At 36.4% G+C, this 12569-nt stretch overlaps 1 protein-coding gene across 1 annotated transcript in view; it reads left to right on the forward strand.

Moving 5' to 3' along the window:
* The window catches only part of LOC144256094 (tRNA (32-2'-O)-methyltransferase regulator THADA-like), a 105445-nt gene that overhangs the window by 19010 nt on the left and 73866 nt on the right, over positions 1–12569 (forward strand). The window contains exons 10-13 of the mRNA XM_077801225.1: positions 2587–2797; positions 6505–6640; positions 6917–7053; positions 12131–12289. Coding sequence (XP_077657351.1) covers positions 7038–7053; positions 12131–12289 — 175 coding nt within the window. The 5' untranslated portion in view covers positions 2587–2797; positions 6505–6640; positions 6917–7037. The remainder of the gene's footprint in view (positions 1–2586; positions 2798–6504; positions 6641–6916; positions 7054–12130; positions 12290–12569) is intronic.

The raw sequence follows: 12569 nt of genomic DNA on the forward strand, positions 1-12569 counted from the left end.
GTTATCAAGTGATAAGATTGGTGTGCAGTGAAGTTGGAGATAAAGGTAAAAGGCCACATAATGATGGATGGTCCCATAATTGACTTTGCATTTCAACAGGAATTCTCTTGTCTGTGAAGAGAATAACAGACATGTTATTCTGTGTGTGCATGCTTGTATATATAGCTGTAGAAGGGTGAGCTAGAGTGGGGTGGTAGGAAATTATAGAAGCCCTGGAGATCAGTCATTCCAGGGCAGAGGTACTAGTTACTTGGACCCTGGAGGCTGGGAAGGAGAGAAATGAAGGCATTTAACAAGTATTTTGATACAAACTTGTTGATGGATTGAATCTGAGCATTGATGGAAAGGAGAAATCAAGACTGATTCCCAGGTCATCCTGATGAACTAGTATTGTGAATTCTTGATTCACAAAATGCTGGGGATAAATTGAAGAAGAGGGCCACACAACAAATGAAACAAAAAGTTTATTCTCTTTTAGAATTCACAGGCCTGACGTTCTGATGAGGGGGGCCTTACTAACTCCCTCTTTGTAGAGGAAAAAAAATCATCTTACAGGAGCCAAGAATGCCCTTAAGATGACAGAGGAGGGTCATTCCAATTTTAACAACAGTAACTGTTAGAAAAGACCCTCCTCAAATCGAACAAATATGTTTCTGGTGGTGCTTCTGGGCCTGTTTCTCTTTAACCAAATTGAATATGTATTATTTCAGTTCTTCAGGATAACTTTTTTTTTTTAAATTAAAAAATCACCTCCAAATGAATGTTTTTTCATTAAACAGAAATAGTGGAGATTCTCTGTTTTTAATCTTTACCCTTTGCCTAAAAGATAGGAGGCAAAATAATTTTGACGTATCTCATTTGTTTCTCATCTCTGAATTTGAGTAGCTGCCTGTTAATTCTGGGATTTTTTTTTAAGTCCTGTTTTTTTTTTAATCTTCTTCCTGTTTTCTAAGACCTCTGAGAGAACTTCTCAACTTCATGGAACTGAGAGGTGTAATAGGTAGCATAACGACCCCTCTCCCTAAAGATGTCTATGTACTAACATTTGGAGCTTGTGATGTTTCCTTGCATGGTAAAAGGGACCTTATAGATTTGATTAATTATTAACCCATTGGTTAATGGTTCCATCAAAACCAGAAACCTGGAAGCCATCCTTGATTCCCTCCTTTTCCTCACTTGTTAGTTTACTCCTTCTAAAGTAGATAATCTATCTCCTCATAACTGGTGCCCTGAACCCTTCTTGCTTACTGAATTCATTGTACCAGCCTCCTAATTGATCTCTAAACTGTTGTCTTCCACATTACTGCCAGAGTGATTGATCAGAAGAGTAACATTGACTATATCATTTCCTTATTTTAAAAAAATCCTCAGTAGCTATTGCTTATAACATAGAGTTCAAGCTCCTTAGCAAGGTTTCTGATGCCCGCTGTCTATGAATTTTTGCCCTAGAAATTGCTGCTGCATGTCCCTTTACTCATAGTATTTGTCAAATGACAAAGAACTTAAACTGATAATCAAATCAGCACATTAGATAGCTACTATTTTGAAATTATAAGACATCTTTAAATATCTATAATAAGCCTAAAAATTGAGGTTCTAAAATATTTCCCCATGTACTAGACAATTATGGAATAATCCTAGTAGAGTCAGAATAGTATTGAGAATTCAACCCCTGATTTCCAGAGTGGTGAGCATATGGCCTGTCAGCTGTTGAATTAGAACTGGGACCCATGACTCCTGTTGTCCATCCAGGGCCTTCCATGACTATTGCAGTGAACCATTCTTTGTTCTGGCTTCTTTAGACTATGTGAGTGGATATTTATAGGAGATCTAGGTGTGGGAGCTCAGATGCAGATTTCTGAGGCTGATCTGATTACTTCATTTCCCACTTATATATGTGAAATTTCAAAATGAATAACCTCCCTGTGGCTTTGTAATTTTCTGCATTGAACTACCTGTATGGGAAAGGGGACGGAGAAGAAGGGCAGACATATAATTTGGCCAGGTAAAACATAAACTGTGAGGAAAAAGATTGCATTCTATAGAAACAACGAAGGTGATTTGACTGTAGCCATAGTGAATAAGTACACTTTTGCTGAAGAAAGACTTCAATTTAAAAAAAAAAAATGATAGCTGCTGGGCGTGGTGGCACATGCTTGTAATCCTAGCTGCTCAAGAGGCTGAGGCAGGAGGATCACAAGTTCAAAGCCAGCCTCAGCAAAAGTGAGGTGCTAAGCAACTCAATGAGACCCTGTCTCTAAATAAAATACAAAATAGGGCTGGGCATGTGCCTCAGTGGTTGAGTGCCTTTGATTTCAATCTCTTGTACCTAAATAAATAAATAAATGAATAAATGATAGCTTGTAGTGTTGAATTTTCCAATTGAAAGAATTTTAAGCATCTTCATCTCTGAACTAATAATAATTATCATCAATTGCTATAAGAAAAACTAACATATTCAGGGAGAAAATAAATTAATCTTCATACTGAGTTAGTTATATGGTAGGCTGTGGTTTTTATTATGTGTTATTCCATCAAATCTTGGAACTCTTCCGTGGCAGTGACTGAGACTGTACTTCATTCTAGGATTCTGAGAAACTGCAAGGCTTATTCCAGGCAGCTCTGGAGCTCAGCAGAAGCACAAAACCCTATGACTGCATAACAGCCTCCTACCTGCTGAGCTTTTTAATCTGGCAGGATGCTCTGCCCTGGTCCCTTTCTGTGGCTACACCCCAGCAGGACTCATGTGGTGACAGAGAAAAATCTGCTGCCGTGGTGGAAAGGAACACACTGATGGGTTTGTATTGAGGAAATGACCTTTTGCTCCTTTTTTGTTGTTGTTAATCAAAACCATTATCTTATTCTCTCACCATTCATTGGTTAGATTATCTCATGGTTAAACATTTACTCATGTTATTTTTTTAATAATTTTTAAACATTTATTTTTTAGATGTAGGTAGACACAATACCTTTATTTTATTTTTATGTGGTGCTAAGGCTTGAACCCAGTGCCTCATGCATACTAAGCAAGTGCTCTGCCTCTGAGCCACAACCCCAGCCTTACTTGTGGTTTTTTTTATTTAAGAGTTTACCAGCATATAAATGCCTGCAGTTCCTTTTTTTGTGAATAAACAGTGAACTCAGCTATAATATTTGTTTCTAAACTGAGAATTTTTGTTAAATAAATTGATATACAAATGTCCATTAATAAAGTACTTTTTTAAAAAATATTTTTTACATGTTGATGAACCTTTATTTTATTCATTTATATATATGCAGTGCTGAGAATCGAACCCAGTACCTCACACATGCTAGGCAAGCACTCTGCCTCTGAGCCACAACCCCAGCCCTAATAAAGTACTTTTTAAAAGAGGACCTGTTTTTGGGCTGGGGATGTGGCTCAAGCGGTAAGCGCGCTCGCCTCGCATGCGTGTGGCCCGGGTTCGATCCTCAGCACCACATACCAACAAAGATGTTGTGTCCGCCGAGAACTAGAAAATAAATATTAAAAATTCTCTCTCTCTCTCTCTCTCTCTCTCTCTCTCTCTCTCTCTCTCCTCTCTCACTCTCTCTTAAAAAAAAAAAAAAGAGGACCTGTTTCTCTATCGAATGTCTGCTCTTTTATTCTGCAGAAATTTTACCACATTATAGACAGATCAGCTTCATTATTTCTATAATGAAGAGAACCTGAGGTTAGCAACTATTCTCTCCTAAGTGTTCTGCTCTGACTCTGGCCTCAGCCCTAGCCTCCGCCTAGCTTAAGCCCCTGCTCTTCCTGTCTTTCTTTTTGTTTTGCACTCTGCCTCTGAGCCACAATCCCAGCCCTAATAAAGTACTTTTTAAAAGAGGACCTGTTTCTCTATCGAATGTCTACTCTTTTATTCTGCCGAAATTTTACCACATTATAGTCAGATCAAATTCATTATTTCTATACAGAGCAGAGTTCCCTTATCTGTTGGAGTTTATGTTCTTTTTTTTTTTTTTATACTTTTTTTTTTAAAGAGAGAGTGAGAGAGGAGAGAGAGAGAGAGAGAGAATTTTTTTTTTTTAATATTTATTTTTTAGTTCTCGGCAGACACAACATCTTTGTTGGTATGTGGTGCTGAGGATCGAACCCGGGCCGCACGCATGCCAGGCGAGCGCGCTACCGCTGAGCCATATCTCCAGCCCTGGAGTTTATGTTCTGATTGACTGTCATGCTCCCTTCCCTTTTATATTTTTATATAGCCTGTTCTAAAATCTTGGCTCAGAAATGGGTTAGATCTAGTGGTTTTCAGCAAATATTTGTTTGGGATTTATAGTCTTAATTTTATGATAGTAAATCTTTATTTTGGAATTGTAGTGGGTATATGAATAGATACAAATATATATATTTTAGTACCAGGGATTGAACCAGGTTAAGCACTTTAACCACTGAGTCTCCTTTTATATTTCATTAGAGACAGGATCTTTACTGAGTTGCTGAGGCTGGGTTTGAGCTCACCATCCCTCCTGTCTTGGCCTGCTGAGCTGCTGGGATTATAGACATGGGCCACAGTGCCTGGCTAGATACAAATTTTGCAACTCAGATATAGAAAGAAAGTTGCAAATTATTTTTCTCAAGATGATAAAAAAGGCCATGATGAAACCTGTAGTGGGAGAAAAGTAGGAGGTATAGGTAGTTCTGGTGGGAACGTGGCCTTTAAGTCCGCAGAGAGATGACAGAATCATAGAAGACAACATTTGCCCACTTTAGTTGCTTCAGGGCTAGGTTCAAAAGGAGACCCTGGAAGAGGACTGCAATTGGGATGTGCTGGGGAGTGCATGTGTCACAGAAAGCCTTTTAAGATATTTTATTTTTTATTTTTTTTATTTTTTAAAATATTTATTTTTTAGTTGTAGTTGGACACAATACTTTTATTTTGTTTTGTTTTACTTATTTTTATGTGGTGCTGAGAATCAAACCCAGGGCCCTGCATGTGCTAGGCAAGCGCTGTACCACTGAGCCACAACCCCAGCCTAAGATATTTTAGAACTTCATTTCAGACATGCAAAGAACACTTGAGTAAATAAGGTTTAAATAACAGAAATAGAAAAGCTTCATAAATTTTGTTCACTAGTTAGGTGACGACAGCTTAAGAAGTAGAAGAGGGACAGAGGTAGAGCTCAGTGGTAGAGAATGTGCTTAGCCTGCCTAAGGCCAGGTTTGATCTCAGAATAACAAAACAAAACAAAATAACAATAGTAAAAAACCTCCCAAAACAAACAAAAAAAACAACTCCTCAGTTTCTTAGCTGGATGCAGTGGCCCATACCTGGGATCCCAGCTTCTCTGGAGGCTGAGGCAAGAGGATCCCTGCCTTGAGCAACACAGGAAGATACCCATCTCCTAAAAAAAAAAAAAGAAGAAGCCTCTTCTTTATTCTACTTAATCTTTCATTTTGTTTTCCTTTTTAATTTACCACCAATGTATTGTCATAAATTTGGTTTCACATAATTTTGAAAGCATTGTACATGTTATACAGATTTACCACAATTTATTAATCTAGTGTCCTGTTTCAGAGAAGCAACAAATAAGCATAACATACTTGGTTGAATCATCATGATAGAAATCTAAGTCTTCATATTTCCCATAGTACCTAAAATAAAAGTAGAAATATTATATGTATGTTGAGGGTTAGGAGTAGGGACACAAACATTTATTCCTTAACAGACATTTACCTAGAGAAATGAAAACATGCCCAAATAAAAATTGTACAGGAATGTTCATAGCAGAATTATTTATAGTAGCCAAAAAGTAGAAATAATTCACATGTCTATCAACTGATAAATGTATAAATAAAAATGTATGGCCATACAGTGAACTATTATGCATCCATATGAAATAAAGAATGAAGCATCAGTATATGTGGCAGCGTGAACATGGAAAATGTTACGCTAAGTGAAAGATGCCAATTACGGAAGACCTTTTATTGTGTAATTCCACTTATGTGGTATGTCCAGAATAGCAAAATCTATAGGAACAAAAGGTAGGTTATGATTGCTGAGGGCAGAGGTAAGATAGAGATGCAGAGAGGAAGAAACTGCAAATAGGTAAAGGTCTTTGGGTGGATAAAAAAATGTTATAGAATGTGGTATATGCCTATATCTGACTATACTAAAAACCATTGACTTGTATGCATTAAATGTGTGAATTGCATGGTGTGTGAAATATGTGTCACGAAAGCTGTTATTAAAAGTTATCTCTTGACCAATTAGCACATGCCACATGGACCTGGGCTTTGATACCCCAGCTAGAGGAGGTTCAGAGTGAATGCATAATGAATCCAGGCAATTAGGGAAGACACTCAGTTCTTTAACTAGTGTCTTTAACTAGAAATGGGCAGTGGGCCAGATAACCTTGAAAAATCTCTTTCTGGTTCAAGTAAGAAGTTCAATTGAGTGTTTTTCGTGGGTACTGTTTTGCTATCCATAAATTTATAAATGTTTTTTAAAATGGGTATTTTTTTCTCTTTGCTTTTTCTAGTTATCAAGTGCTTGATGGAAAATCTTGAGGAAGAGGTAGCTCAAGCTGAAAATTCCTTGCTTCAGGCAGCGGCATCGTTTCCAATGTATGGGCGAGTTCACTGTATAACAGGAGCCCTGCAGAAGTTACCACTAAAGTAAGAACATCCACAGCCACCTCTCCTCTCAGAAGCACACTTAGGCCCCAGCTTTTGCCTCTTATCAGTGTGTCCTGGGAATGGAATGTAGTCTGCTGCCTTAAAGAGAATAGAAAATTAGACTTATAAATCTGTTTATACTTTTTTGTGATTCAAGTATTTCATGTATTACATAATTTTGAAACACATTCTTTAAACTCCTTTTATGTATCAATTTCCATTATTAATATTTGTTTTTTGCTTTTGATATAAGTGTCCCTAATGTCCTTGTTGCAGCAGCCTGCAGTTGGTGAGTGAGTGGAGACTTTTGGTGGAGAAACTCCTGTCCATGTCCTACAGGCTTTCTGCTGTGGTGTCTCCAGTCATTTAGAGCTCCTCCCCTGAGGGCCTCATCCCCATGGACACTGATTCAGGTCAGCAGACCAAGAGAGCTATAGTGCTGTTGTTTGATTATTATATCATCTGTCTCTCTTCTTTGGTAATCGTACCTTTGGAGAGATATAAAAGCTAAGTTGAGAAAATAAGAAAGGCCTGTAGAAGAAGAAAAATAGTAAATATTTATTGATTATGAATATATCAGTGAATGAAAAATTACTGAAAGGATAGGAGCCAAGCTTAGTGTCTGGGATGTCCTACTGTGGCATGCATGGGTACTTGAACAAGTCCAAAAAGATTGGCTATTAAAGATGTGCACAAACATAAAGTGTACCTTTAAAATGAAGTAAATTTATATTTCAGGTTAAAGTTTGTGAATGCATTTTGTAATGCAGATGAGAGCCTTTTATTAGGAAGAGTCTATTATGAACACATGCTGTCCATACAATGAAATACCTTGGGATGATATTTAAAGTGGCCTGGAGCAGTGTGTTTTACATGGAAAATGTTGGCTTTTTTTTTTTTTTTACTCTCACATTTATTATAAATGTTTCATTGTTATATAAGTCATACATTTTGGACAAAATCTGTTCAATGTTCACTACTAGTATGAGTTTTCAGATGTTCAATGAATTTAAAATTTAAATACATTTTGGAAATATTATTTAACTTTTTAGAGTTTCTGGGCACAATGATTTCTCCAAAAATAAGCAGTGTCTAAGAAACATGTAGCTATAATTTTTCTTCCATTTGTATTTTCTCTAACCAGTATGTATCCACAGGTGCTGATTATTGCTGAATAAATTTTGGAGGCATTGTCACATTTTCAGTTTTCACATTTCAAAATTTACTCTATGGTTATTGTGGTAAGGATTAAATGCTGTCCCTTTCTTAGAGTAACGGTACAGTGGTCTCATTTGTAGAGCTTCTCTCCAGTGTGTTTTCTCTGATGTCTAGTAATATATGATATATAATTTAAAATGTTTCTACATTCTCTACATTTAGATGTCTTCTTTCTAGAATAAGTAGCCAAGTGGTGAAAAGAATTGATTTCTTATTAAAAGCTTTGATGCATTCTTTCAATTTGTAGGGGTTCTTTTCTGTATAAATTCTGTTGTTAATAAGGTTTAGTCTTTTTTAATGTTTGTTTTTTAGTTGTAGTTGGACACAATACCTTTATTTCACTTATTTATTTTTATGTGGTACTGAGGATCAAACCCAGGATCTCAAACATGCAAGGCTAGCACTGTATCACAGAACCACAACCAAAGCCCCAAGGTTTAGTCTTTCTTAAAAGTATTATTACTTTATTCACATTCACCAGGATGTCTTCTGCTGTGGTGAATAAAGTTTTATTTTTTATTAGAAGCTTTTCCACATTATTCACTTTTTTAGGGCTATTCTCCAGTGTGAGTTCTGTTGTGGTGAATAAGGCCTGTTTTATTGCTAAAAGCTTTGCCACATTCCTTATATTTCTAAGGCTTCTCTCCAGTGTAAATTCTCTGTGGGAAATAAGGTTTAATATTTGAGTAAAAACTTTGTCACATACTTTGCATTTCTGAGGCTTCTCTCCAGTGTGAGTTCTGTTGTGGCAAATAAGGTGTGATTTTTTGACTGAACGCTTTGCCACATTATTTACATTGGTAGGGCATCTCTCCACTGTGATTTCTGCTGTGGTGAATAAGGTTTAATTTGACATCAAAACTTTGCCACATTCTGTACATTTGTAAGGCTTCTCTCTGAGTTCTGCTGTGGTAAATAAGGTCTGATTTTCGACCAAAAGCTTTGCCATAATCTTTACATTTGTAGGGCTTCTCTCCAGTGTGAATTCTACTGTGGCAAATAACATGTGATTTTTGAACAAAAGCTTTGCCACAATCTTTACATTTGTAAGCCTTCTCTCTAGTGTGAGTTCTGATGTGGCAAGTAAGGTCTGATTTTCGACCAAAAGCTTTGCCACAATCTTTACATTTGTAGGGCTTCTCTCCAGTGTGAGTTCTGCTGTGGTAAATAAGGTCTGATTTTCGACCAAAAGCTTTTCCACAATCTTTACATTTGTAGGGCTTCTCTCCAGTGTGAGTTCTGCTGTGGTATATAAGGTTTGATTTTTTCCCAAAAACTTTGCCACAATCTTTACATTTGTAGGGCTTCTCTCCAGTGTGAATTTTGCTGTGGCAAATAAGGTCTGATTTTTGACCAAAAGGTTTGCCACAATCTTTACATTTGTAGTTCTTCTCTCCAGTGTGAGTTCTACTGTGGCGAATAAGGTTTGATTTTTGACCAAAAGCTTTGCCACATTCTTTACCTTTGTAGGGCTTCTCTCCAGTGTGAGTTCTACTGTGGCAAATAACGTGTGATTTTTGACCAAAAGCTTTGCCACATTCTTTACATTTGTAGGGCTTCTCTCCAGTGTGAGTTCTACTGTGGCAAATAAGGTCTGATTTTTGACCAAAAGCTTTGCCACAATCTTTACATTTGTAGGGCTTCTCTCCAGTGTGAGTTCTCCTGAGGCAAATAAGGTCAGGTTTTTGACTCAAAACTTTTCCACATTCTTTACCTTTGAAGGGCTTCTCTCCATTGTGGGTTCCTTTGTGGTAAATAAGACCTTTTTTTTTTTTTTTTTTTTACTAAAAGCTTTGCAACATTCTTTATATTTGTAGGGCTTCTCTCCAGTATAAATTCTCTGGTGATGAACAAGGTCTGATTTTATATATGATTTCTGGTGTTCACTCTCACTTGTAGTTTTCCATATTTTCTTATGTGGTAAATAGTCAAGATCACAACTTCCATATTTTGCACTTATCACTTCATGTAATATATGTTTTAGGCCCTTTTCTGGTGAATATTCTTGGATATGATTAGGAGTCATGGCCAGGAAGGCCAAGTTTCTATAGTTCTCTAGCATCACATCTCTATATAAATTTTTCTGAGTAGGCTGAAGGCATTCCCACTCCTCTTCAGTAAAATCAATGGCTATATCCATAAATGTTAACAGTTCCATTTCCTGGCTCTCAGGGTTCTCAGCGTACTCCCTGTGGTTTGTTTTCAGATTCTGCATAGCACAGACACCTGGGCTCCGTATCCAGGACAGAAGCCTACAAAAAGATTTAAAAATTTATTTTTAAAAAAATAATAATAAGTTGGATAATGTGTTGGTTCATGATGCTAAGACACATTTATTTAGGTTAATGTTTTAGCTTTCTTTCTTTGTACATGAAAAAAAAGTAGTCTTTTTTTTTTTAACTTTTGAAAATTATTTATTTTTATGTGGTGCTGGGGATTGAACCCAGTGCCTCACACATGCTAGGTAAGCGTTCTGCCACTGAGCTATAGCCCCAGCCCCAAACATGTAGTCTTATAGCTGATATTTGGATCAGGCAAATACCAGATTATTCTGGATCAAAGGTCTTGAATATTTCAGTTACCTATTGTAGAAAGAGCCTATAGGGTAGGCTAAAATTCTTTGTGTAGGGAGTTTTAAAATATCTTTGGCTCACAGACTTTTAAAAAATTTTGTCTCATATTTTGATTGTCTTTATTTTTCCCCCTTCTTCCCCATTTTATCTGTTATGCATTCTGAATTTCTTGGAAAAATCCTCCCAAGAACCATAGAATAAATGAACAGGATCCTTGAAATTTTATTCTGATTTTTCCTCATCTTTTTATGGTATCTTTTGGGCTAGTGTTACTTTTTCATGGCTATTGAAGTTTGTTTGGGACAAAATTTCAGTGAAGAGACAAATGAGCATAACACATTGGTTGTATTTTCATGATAGCAATTTGAATCTTTATATTTCCAACAGTACCTAAAATATAAATAATAGATGTATGGCTAATACCTGTTCTTTGATTTGTTCATCTATTCTGCATGATTACCTGTTGGTATTTTTAAAAAGTCAGAGCTTGGGGGCTGAGTTTGTGGCTCAGTGGTGGAGTGCTTGCCTAACATGTGTGAAGTCCTGGGTTGGATTCTCAGCACCACATATAAATAAATAGATAAATAAAATAAAGGTTAATCAACAACTAAAATGTTTATATTAAAAAAAGTCAGAGCTTGGCTAACTTCTTATTACCTAGCCATTCATTTATTCATTCAGCCCATGTTATTGAACCTTGGCCATGAACCAGTTTCTGTTCTAGGCACTGGTACTCCACAGTGTATAAAGTGTTGCATTCATGGAGCTTACTCCTAATCTAGTGAGTGCTCATTGAATAAAAATGAAATTTAATGTAATACTAGGACTGTAAACCACACTGAGAAAGCAGTATATTATATGATGTATTTAAAGCCAAATATGGAGTCTTCATGATATTCTTATGAAAGACTGTTTGGTTGTTAATTTTAAAGAATTTTTTAACATTTATATTTTTAAATTGTATTTCAGATAGGGAAACAACCTCTTAAAATTAATTGAAATTTATTGGACTTCTTTCACATGATAAGCATCATGTTTGAGATTCTTTTTTTTAACCTTTATTTATTTAATTATTTAAAAAATATTTTTAGTTGTACATGGACACAGTGTCTTTATTTTGTTTATTTACTTTTATGTGGTGCTGAGGATGGAACCCAGTGCTTCACACAGGGCAGGCAAGCGCTTTACCACCGAGCCACACCCCAGCACACCTTACCTTTATTTTGCTGAGGATTGAACCCAGCACCTCTTGCATGCTAGGCAAGTGCTCTACTGCTGAGCTACTACCTCAGCCCCGTGTTTGAGATTCTGAAGACAGCAAAGAAGCAATGTAAATGAAATGGCAGACTTTGTTCTGTGGATGGTTATGGTTATATTTTTTATCATATCTTCAGCCCAAATTGCCATGTTTTAAAAGTACACTTAAAGGGGGCTGGGGATGTGGCTCAGTGGTAGAGCATTTGCCTAGCATGCACAAGGCCTCAGATTCAATCCCCAGCACTGCACCCCCGCTAAAAAAAAAAAAAAAAGTCTACTTAAATATCATGAAGACTCTATACAAATAATTTTCACATTACCTACTCTGTCTCTTCTAATAGAGGTTATTATCAGGTGTTGAAAATTACACAATTTTTAGTGCAGGTACCCCCAAGGGAATCTGCATGAGATGTGGAACTGTAGTTTCCTGTCTTTCTTGCAGAGTCAGCAAGCCGCTTACAGGTGATTCTCAAAGAGATTCAGCCACGAGATACTAACAATTACTTCAACCAAGCCAAAATACTGAAAGAATGTGATAGTTTTGATTTGGAGGACTTGAATATCAGTGTGTCAAATATTGATACTTCTGCAGAAATCAAAGGTAACATATGTAAAGTTGATATGTAATCATTGTTTTTTTTTTTTTTTTTTTTGTATGGTACTGGGGATTGAACCTAGGTCCTCATGCATGCCAAGTAACAGCTTTATCTGTTAGTTTTAGTTTCAGGCCCAGGTGATTAAGTAATAGTAAAATATATGGAATGTTTTTTTATATAATAAATGAAGTCTTTCTTTAAAAAAAATTGGTTTTGGAAATGATCTGGTTTTAGGAATGAATTTTATAGACTTTTAAAACCAGAAAGTGATGTGTTCCAGTTCAG

The sequence above is a fragment of the Urocitellus parryii genome, chromosome 7 (genome assembly GCF_045843805.1).
Source record: "Urocitellus parryii isolate mUroPar1 chromosome 7, mUroPar1.hap1, whole genome shotgun sequence".
Classification (NCBI taxonomy): domain Eukaryota; kingdom Metazoa; phylum Chordata; class Mammalia; order Rodentia; family Sciuridae; genus Urocitellus; species Urocitellus parryii.